Source organism: Haplochromis burtoni, unplaced genomic scaffold (assembly GCF_018398535.1).
Source record: "Haplochromis burtoni strain Fernald_Lab_line unplaced genomic scaffold, NCSU_Asbu1 Contig_33, whole genome shotgun sequence".
Lineage (NCBI taxonomy): Eukaryota > Metazoa > Chordata > Actinopteri > Cichliformes > Cichlidae > Haplochromis > Haplochromis burtoni.
This window is the reverse complement of record NW_024582394.1, coordinates 1,169,420-1,178,529: the sequence shown is the minus strand read 5'-3', so window position 1 is coordinate 1,178,529 and position 9,110 is coordinate 1,169,420. Positions and strand designations below refer to the sequence as shown.

Sequence of the window (9,110 nt, the reverse complement as noted above, 5' to 3'; positions counted from 1 at the left end):
TAGATAGATAGATAGATAGATAGATAGATAGATAGATAGATAGATAGATAGATAGATAGATAGATAGATAGATAGATAGATAGATAGATAGATAGATGGTGAATCTGAAGAGTCAAAACAGGACAGTGAAATACCTCTGTGATAGAAGGTGATGACATCTGCCACGTTATGCAGACATGCCAGAGACGGTAACCAAGGTCAACTTATCTCACTGCCAAGATATTTAGTCAAGGCTGGAATTCCAGTTACCGTAAGAAAACCAATACTCACAGGACAACTGAGGTCTGTGTTAAAACAGTGCCACATTGGCCAGGTTTCAAACTTCACAGCCTCAAGATGATCCAAATATTTTATCAATGGAACCTCCTGTTTTAGAGGGAATCTGTTTTGTTACAACAAGAACGACACTGATTCTTGTCAGACTTTGATCGAACAATTTTTTAGAGCTCCCCCCCCTTTTTTTAAACATTACTATCATAGTTTTTATATTACAAGGCTTCAGAGATAAGTGCAATTTCTTGCCTTGACATGTTTTGTTTTCAGAGCTAAATGTACCTAAATTACGACTGTGCAACTCAAATTCTTATGCAGCTCATATTAAAGATTGTCAAAGTGAAATGCATAAAACCATGGAAATGAGATATAAACAATAGAGGGGATAGATTACTTTGATTAGAGTGACAAATTACCTAAATGAAAATGGAATGCAACTTACATTGTGATGGTCATGTGTTAATGTAGGCCTTTGTCTCATCCAATGGTGCAATAAAAATAAGCATATCTTGCTCTAAGGATGTATTTTTCTCCAAAAGAAGTAATAATATAAATCAGTAACCATTTTTTCCAGTAAGAAAATGCAAATTCTGTTTTGAACACCATGTTAATTTACAGAGAAAAGCTGGTATTTGCTGTGATAAGTAACTTTTACTTTAGCCAGATATACTGAACTAGTCTGACACTTCATCAGACTATGAGAATAAGCACACTCTGGAAAACATGCATTTAAACCAGAATTTCTCCTTTTCTTTTTGCTTTGTTTTATTCACCCTGCTTCATGTGTAACTGCTTTGTTCTGTGCCAGCTAGTCATGCTGTAGCTACTTGAGTTATTGTGCCAAAGCAGCTGATAACATTCACCAAGTCCTTCCATTTAGGGAGCTAAATTGCTTTTCGATTTAAGTAATTTCATTTTGCTGATAAGGAAAAAAAACATGATAGAAAAGTTATCTGTATTTATTTTGCTTGTGGAGTATAATATAACATTTTAACAATGTGAGTGAAATGGCAGCTTTCAGAACAGCTATTCACCAGGAAACACTGACAAAGCTGAACATTTGAAATGATATTGTCTGCTCTCAATTCTTATCTGGAAGCTGGTAATATTTCAGAAAGTGGATTTCTTATTTGAGGGCAGCAGACAGAGACAGGACAATGAGCCTGCTACAGACATTGAGCTGATAAGAAACTGTGAGCAAAGAAACACAGCAAGAAAATATATTATTTTACAACAATATTTATCCTTTTGCAGCATGAAAATGAATATGTTTCCTCACTAACATCCAGATTTTTCACTTTCAAATGCACCAGAGTACATAAAGTGGACCTACTGAATGTCTAAATCTATTCAAACTTAAGCGACTTACTCCATGCCTACTAAGATGAAGATTTACTGTGTTCACATTTCCAAAAACAGATTTTATGAAAGACTTAACCAACCCTTTAGTTTTCAGGTTCTTTCATGCATTCTGTCTTCATGAAGGAATTTGAAAAAGATCCTCTTTGGGATGAAAACAGTCCATTTTAAAATGTTAAACACATGTTTTAGGAAATGTGGATACGTTTTAGCCAATGTAAAACTGACAACTCTAATACACGTTACAGGCACCTATTCATGTTGACACTTGAAGTTACTTAACTTCAAAAAAAGAGGGCAGTCTTACAATTTTGCAATACAGCGGAAAAATAAATCTTAACACAAAATTCAGTACTTTCAGCTGCATCCCATGATGACTTGGATTCAATTTTATAGAAGATTACCTTTGTGCTTCCATGTATCTCTCAGTGATACTTAAAATAATGCTGAATAGTAGGAATTGCTGCTGTTGACCAAACTACTGAATGTCTTTTACATGGGGAGTAATGAATGAATAACTGTGGGATGTTTTGAAAAAACTGCTCATTTTTTCCTTTTATTCTATTATCAGTTAGACATTAATTAGTTAGTACTATCGTTGAAATCATTAGATAGAAAGAAAAGGTTGTTTCCATGTACACAGACAATCGGATTTTGTTAAAGAGACCAAGTTGTTCCCTCAAAGATCAACTCGTTGTTACTTCCTACTTGTTACATATTGTTGCTATTTCAAGAACTTATTCTCATCATATTGTAATGCAGTGGGTGATCCCTTACTACTGTGCCTCAAAAGGAAGAAACAAGCAATAATAAAAGCCCAAAAGGTAGCAGGCAAGTTGAAAGGCTCATAGCATAATCACAGTGCTTTAAATCAGAAGACAGGAATTCAAGTCCCAGTTTGGATTGCTATTATTATCGTTTCAGTTTGCTTTTTTTACATAATTTTTTTTCAACTTTGTTTTTCCTGTGAATTTTCTTTTAGATTTAAGCACCCACACTGTGTGTTTAGTTTTATAAAAACACTATTGTTTGCATTAAACCATAACCTTTCACGTTAACCACCAAAACAAAGTTCCGCCATATCCAACAGGTTTGTCCATCATTTCCTTGCAGCACAAGCAGAGCATTTTCTTGCAATCCATTTAATGGAAGTGAATCCATTTAATATGCTGAGGGACGATTGAACTTTATAGCACCACGATGCATGATGAAAAATGCATGAAAAAGACTAGCCAGTGCAATGCAATTTGAAGCCTTTGGGGTGGAGAACAGGTTGCAGTGACTGGTGGAAGTCAAAGCTACTCTAAAAGGAAAATGACAGTTAACAGGTTGGGAGAAGCAAATCTTCAAATAAAGTCAAATTATGTGTGTAAAACTGACACAAAAACATTATGTGGTTCACTATTTTACAGTTCCTTGATGTGCTGCTGCAAAGAGGCAATGAAAGTGATTAGTTTTTTTTGGAGAACGAGGTTTCAGTCCCCTTGTTCTCCAAAGAGGGGATGCACATCCCTTGATGGTTACATCAGGAAGGCATCTGGTGTAAAAACCTCCCAAATCAAATTTGTGGAACTACCCACTGTGGTGACCCCTTATGAATAAGGAGCAGTGGAAAGTAGCTTTAAGGTATTAGTCCCCTCCCCCTCCTGCATTTTGTTTGTATAACAAAATGGTCTTCATTATACCACTGGCAGCCAAAGCATTGTGTGCAGTGAAGAAAAATTCACAAACACCGAGCCAAGAAAAGACAGAATAGGTTTCTATAGATACTATTTTTCCTCACTAGAGCTTAAACCTATGACCCAGAGCCCCCGGAAAGCCTCTTGAGGTGGTGGGAGAGACGGTGCACTGGCTGCCTGAAATGACAAACAGCAGGCAGGCGGTGGCATGCTTTGCTTGCCAAATACAGCACTCCATGTTCAAATAGTGCTGACAGGAAAAACATAGACACTTTTATCCAGGGTCCCCCACTCTGGAGTGAGATGTTGAGGGGAAAATTTCCTCTTGCCAGAAGACATAGACTTGCTTGTATCCAGTGGTTTCTACTGCTACTGTTGTGGAAAATTCACATAAGTGCATTTTTCTTTCTCTTACTAACACTAAATGGTTATTCAGAAGCTGGTGTATTTAGTGACTTCCATATTAGACAGGGAAAAGAAGCCAAACTCGTTTGTATAAATGAAAAAAATCCATCACGTTCACTCAGCAAATAAAAACCCTGATAAACCTCCTTATAATTGTGTTTTTCATCTCACTATAGTGATCTCCTTGGTGTAACGTCTGCCCTCTATGCTTCCCACTGAGTTTATTGAACATTCAAGCCATCTATTTTCTTTGATGGTTTTAATTCAGACAAGCATACCAGCTGCTATTTCACTGCCCAATACAATGATTAACTGCATAGTGCTGCATTCATTCATTCAAGCATATCCATCAAAGCACGGATCCCCCTAAGTGGAAACAAGCTTTCCCAGGGTCAGGAAACATCTACCTGTATAAAAGAATGAGTTGAAATTCCAAGGCAGGCACATTTTGTTTGACTGGTTTCAGAGTCATAGTTGTAATTTCATATTTGAACCCAGAGCTAAGCACTATGGAAACCACTTAAAATAACATGGTGGATACATGAATGCCAGCTGGTCACATTTAGTAGAGGAGGCTTGACCCATTACAAATGACTATGTTTGGTCTTGTCAGGGCAGATTTTGTAACAGTGGGCTGAGAACAAAAAAAAAACAAAAAAACAACAACAAAGACATTATACTTCTTCTTAACTTTAACAATTACACAATACGCATACTGTACAATATGATATGAGATGGCATAATAGTATCATAATTTGTATGAAATGCTTTTTCACCTTAAAGAGTGGGTCAGTGATTTTATATTAGGTTTTTATGTTTTTACTATATTTTCATTGTGTCAGCTGTTTAAAATGATTTCAACTTTAGACAGAGAAAGATACAAATTTAAAGCTCTGTCATGAACACCTGCTCCACCGAGTACAATTAAAGTTTTTAGATGCATTAATCCTTGAATAAAAGTTGACCCAAAGTCAAAAAGTGCTTTCACTCAGCCAGATAAACTAAACTTAATTTAGTTTCAGTATAAACGTTTCAGCTCTATGATGAAATATTTCTTACAAAAATGCTTCTTAGGAGTTGCAATTTACTTCTTGCCTTAAGTGATTTTGTACACAGGCTAAGATCTTTGACTCTTTATTAAATTACCAAGTATTTCTCAAGGCAGTTGGTAATCTTTTAAATACTGTGGCTAGGCAAGCCTTAGAAGTACTTTAGCTGTCAATCACTTAAATGAATAGGATTTTGCCGGCAACCAAAAGGACTCCTCCTCCTTTGCTACTCTACAAATATGCTATTAACAGCTGTTCTCAGCTATCGGAGAATAAACAAATATTGTATTCTATGTTACACCTGAAAAAGTCACGATTCATACGAGGCCACCCAGTATGTTCCCGGTGCAAATGTCTTGTTTGTCTATATCATAATCATAATCCACTGCATGTATAATGCTCCTCTGTCCTCCATCTATGTATAAGTGGTACACTGCATATGTTCCCCATAGGCCGTTGATCCTTATGACCCCAGTCCTCCCTCTAATCTCTTAATCTTTAGCGGAACAGCAGCCTCTGTGATCATTGGCAGGTCTAGTGTGGTGCATACCTTCCTCCAGTGGTGCTCGGGGGGTTATGTGGGAATATCACAGGTAATCCGCATCTCCTACAAATATCTGTTGCTGGATTTTTCTGAAAATATCTGGCTCTCTGCTTATGGGTGGCCTTGGCAAAAAAAACATGGCCTTCTACGGGAAAGAGAAGGCAAACCACTTATCTCGGAGAAGTGATATAAGAGGTGCCCCTGAGATGACCTGTGTGATCGGGAAGCTGAGATGGAGCTTTAGCTGGGTTTGCAGTGTTGACAACTGGTATCAGGCCATCACTGCATAATGAAACAAGCTTATAGGCTATTAAATAATAAGTCAATCAGTGCTACATCATAGTATACAGACTGTGAATCATGTTGTTTCATCACAAATCAAAATCCTGTCTCATATAAAATGTGTTTTATGATGATATAAACTTTTGATTTCCTCTTGCAAATGCTTGAGAATGAAAGTAATACTCGCTGGATCCGATCCTCTGATGTTATTTGCTTCATTCCAGAGAGGTAGGCTTAAATGATGGCCTGCCTTTCTGGCAAAAACAGGACAACATTGTTGTTTCTAACTTTTTCAGAAACAGCAATGTTGTTTTACCTTTAATAAAACAATATGTTGAAGACCAAAGGCTGGGGTAGCGCTTGAGCTAGATTGATACATGTACTTTCCTTCAGCGCTATTTCATTTTCAAAACCTTACACTACACAGCTTCTTTGTAGTGACTGGAGAAGTCATTTTTAGCAGTGTTTCCTCTTAATAACCATGAAACCCTATAGTCATTTGGCAAACACATAAAAATGACATACACAACACTGTAACATTATTCTCACCAGTGGAGGAAAGAAATGTTGACGTTATTTATTACCCCAAAACACAGAATTTTGATTTTAGAGTTCATTTTGAGAGTTTTTGTCCAAATCATTCATTGTGACAGATGGTTACTCTGCACAGCTCTGGCTCTCAATGGGAGATGGTGCCCTCTGATATCTTATGGAGTCATCAGCAGCCGCTTGCCAAGTTTAATACGACTGGGGACCGTAACTCTCCAGGCAACTACTACTAAACATGCCAGACAGGTCTGGCTTTCTCCCCTCCGTCAGATCGATATCAAATTGTCTCACAGAGCATCTGCAATCAAGCACAGCAGAATAGAGCACTCAGACACTCCAGTCAAAGGTTACAGACGGTCTGGCCAGCTTTGCCCTCAGCCAAAGTGTGACCGCCTTTTTAAAGAGTTCCTTGACAGTTTAACATCTCCCCCACCACACTTCCCCTCCACCTCCTTCATCACTCTCCCTGCCCTCCCTCCCTCCTCTCTGTTGTTTTCCTTTCTCAGCCGTCCTGATTAAACCTGGATATCCCACCAGGAGGCTCTGATTTCCCAACCCTGACTGTTACTGTAGTGAAGTCAGAGCTGCATGCCCTCACACAAGTCGAGTCAAACCTACTGGTTACTGAAGATCAAGAAATGTATGAAGATTAACCATATCTACAAGATATAGGTACTTTAAGCTATGTGATACATAGTCTGCTTCTATGTCACGACTTGTTATGTGCTTCACATAAGCAAAATAATAATCAAACATCACATTTTAGGACTAAAAGGCTCAGATACACAGGATCGGTCACACATAAACTATTCTATGGCAAGCTTTTTGGACTTACATTTCTTGTACCAGCATGTCTTGGCTTCTTTTGTAATTCTTATAAACCTTCGTCATTCATATGCAGGACATATAAAGTTTGTTATGAAGAGATAATGTCAGCACTGGGAATATAAGGGATCAAGATATAAAACTTAAAATAAGCCAAAACTAATAATCATAATACACAATCTTAAGTATTAAATTAAGATTTGAAAGATGCTTACAACAACAAAGAACAACAAAGACTGTCAAATTCCCCATGATGGCAAAACAATCACTGGAGGCTAATTATTTACTTACTTAGCTAAACACAGTTATACTCTTGTCATTAGCATGGAAATAAAATTAAACAGGGAAAAATGGGGGGAAGGATTTCAGAATTAGTGAAGTTCATTGGAGTCATTTCACATGAGCCCCAAATTACATCGCCCTGAGTGACTGCTCCTGAATGAATGGAGCCTTTTTTTATGATCACAAGAAAAACTTCTCCCGAGGGGCAAGGAATTTCAGAAGGGTTTCTCCTTTTAAGCATACGGGGTACGCTTTAAAGGTAAAGGGTAATACTGCACTTCCTATCCTGGATAATACTGTTTGAACTAAATAAAATGCTTCTATTCATTCAAAAGATGTACTTTTTGAAAGGAATGTCTTTAAGCCCAGTAAGGTTGTGTGAGCAATCATTCAAAAGTTTGAACTTTTAAGAATGAACTAGAATGCATCGAAACTCACCGTTTTGCTCCTTTACGCTTGGTAGGGGAAATTTGCTGACATGACTTGATTCAGCTTCCGAGCCATATTGTTGGAGAAGCGATGCAAGAAGGAATATTAATGGAAGGATCATTTGGATGAGTGGTAGCCGGCGATCACAAAGCGCTGTAGACGGGACGGTTTGTATCACCACACACATGCGTCGTTTACAGGGCACCAGTGCTGTTTCGGACACATTTGGAGAGGATAAGCGCAGAGTAAAATCCACTTAATTTTAAGCATCAGTCCTTCGGAGGAAAGTTCGGGAACAAAATTTTAACTTGAGAAGTTAGAACGACTCCTCTGCGGAGGTTCCGAACCTGCCGCTGCTGCGCAGAGCAAATGCGCACCTGTTGGTTCAATGGGAAGTTGAGCAAAGTTTAGTTTTATGTTGCTATAATCCCGGTATTAGTTATAAAAAAAAAACCACCCTTATGCACGCATATAATCTACGCGACGAGAACATTAGAAAGACACAGTCGCATTTTGGGGAAAGCGCGCGTCCACGGTGCGTTCTTCACTCCGTCTGATAAATCCCTGCAGATCTTTACGCATTACAGCAAAGGCTCACACACAGAGACAGCGAGAGAGTGAAGCAACTTGATACAGCCTGTACTTTGAAACCATTCGCAACACCGAGACGTTTTCTGTTTTCTGGCGCGGTCTAGAGTCATAACTTGGAGCCTGAGATAAAATATCGCTGCGCGCCCGGGGTTGGCTTTTTGGAGACTGGCAACTGACGCACAACAGGTGCTATACATAAAGTACAACTTCTCAGCGGAGGAAACTCCCAGGATGTTAACTATTCAGTTGCTGCCTGGTTTAACGAGGTGTTTCACTCCCTTACGGGTCCGTTTTATGTTTTGTTTTTGTTTTGTTTGTTTGATGGTTGCGCACTTTTCAAATAATTTCTAGCCAAAAGTTTCAGCCTCCCGAGATCACACAGTCTGTTGTTAAGGATAATGTTTACATAAGCGGTAATACTTTTGGAAATATATCTTTAAAACTACAGAATAACTTAAAACACAGATTAAACGATATATTGTAAATATAAAGATATAAGAGTAGAGATACAAAAATGTGAAGGAGACATTTTAGGCTATTTCTGGATTTTTTTTAAGGGACACATTTCACTTTCTGCTGTGTGTACACCAGTTGTACCCACTGTCTTACTAGTCCTTTATCTGTTTCTCTGCTTATTTTACTGGACTACAACACCATGGCCCGATTGCATTTTTATCCCATTAAATCATGATCCATCCAGTGTATAATATATACAGTGCAGTTCACAGTATATATTCACATCAGGAGTCCCATGATTTAGACTAAAACCTTCCATATAACATTCCTAAGTAACATTGTTTAGCCACTGAGTAATTGTTTAAAACCTTGATTCACTGAATGAAA

General features: G+C 38.0%; 1 protein-coding gene across 1 annotated transcript in view; it reads right to left on the bottom strand.

The window, feature by feature from the left end:
- Positions 1–8,445, bottom strand: part of pdgfc (platelet derived growth factor c) — a 47,892-nt gene extending 39,447 nt beyond the window's left edge. The window contains exon 1 of the mRNA XM_005919409.3: positions 7,686–8,445. Coding sequence (XP_005919471.1) covers positions 7,686–7,863 — 178 coding nt within the window. The 5' untranslated portion in view covers positions 7,864–8,445. The remainder of the gene's footprint in view (positions 1–7,685) is intronic.
- Positions 8,446–9,110: the final 665 nt, after the last annotated feature.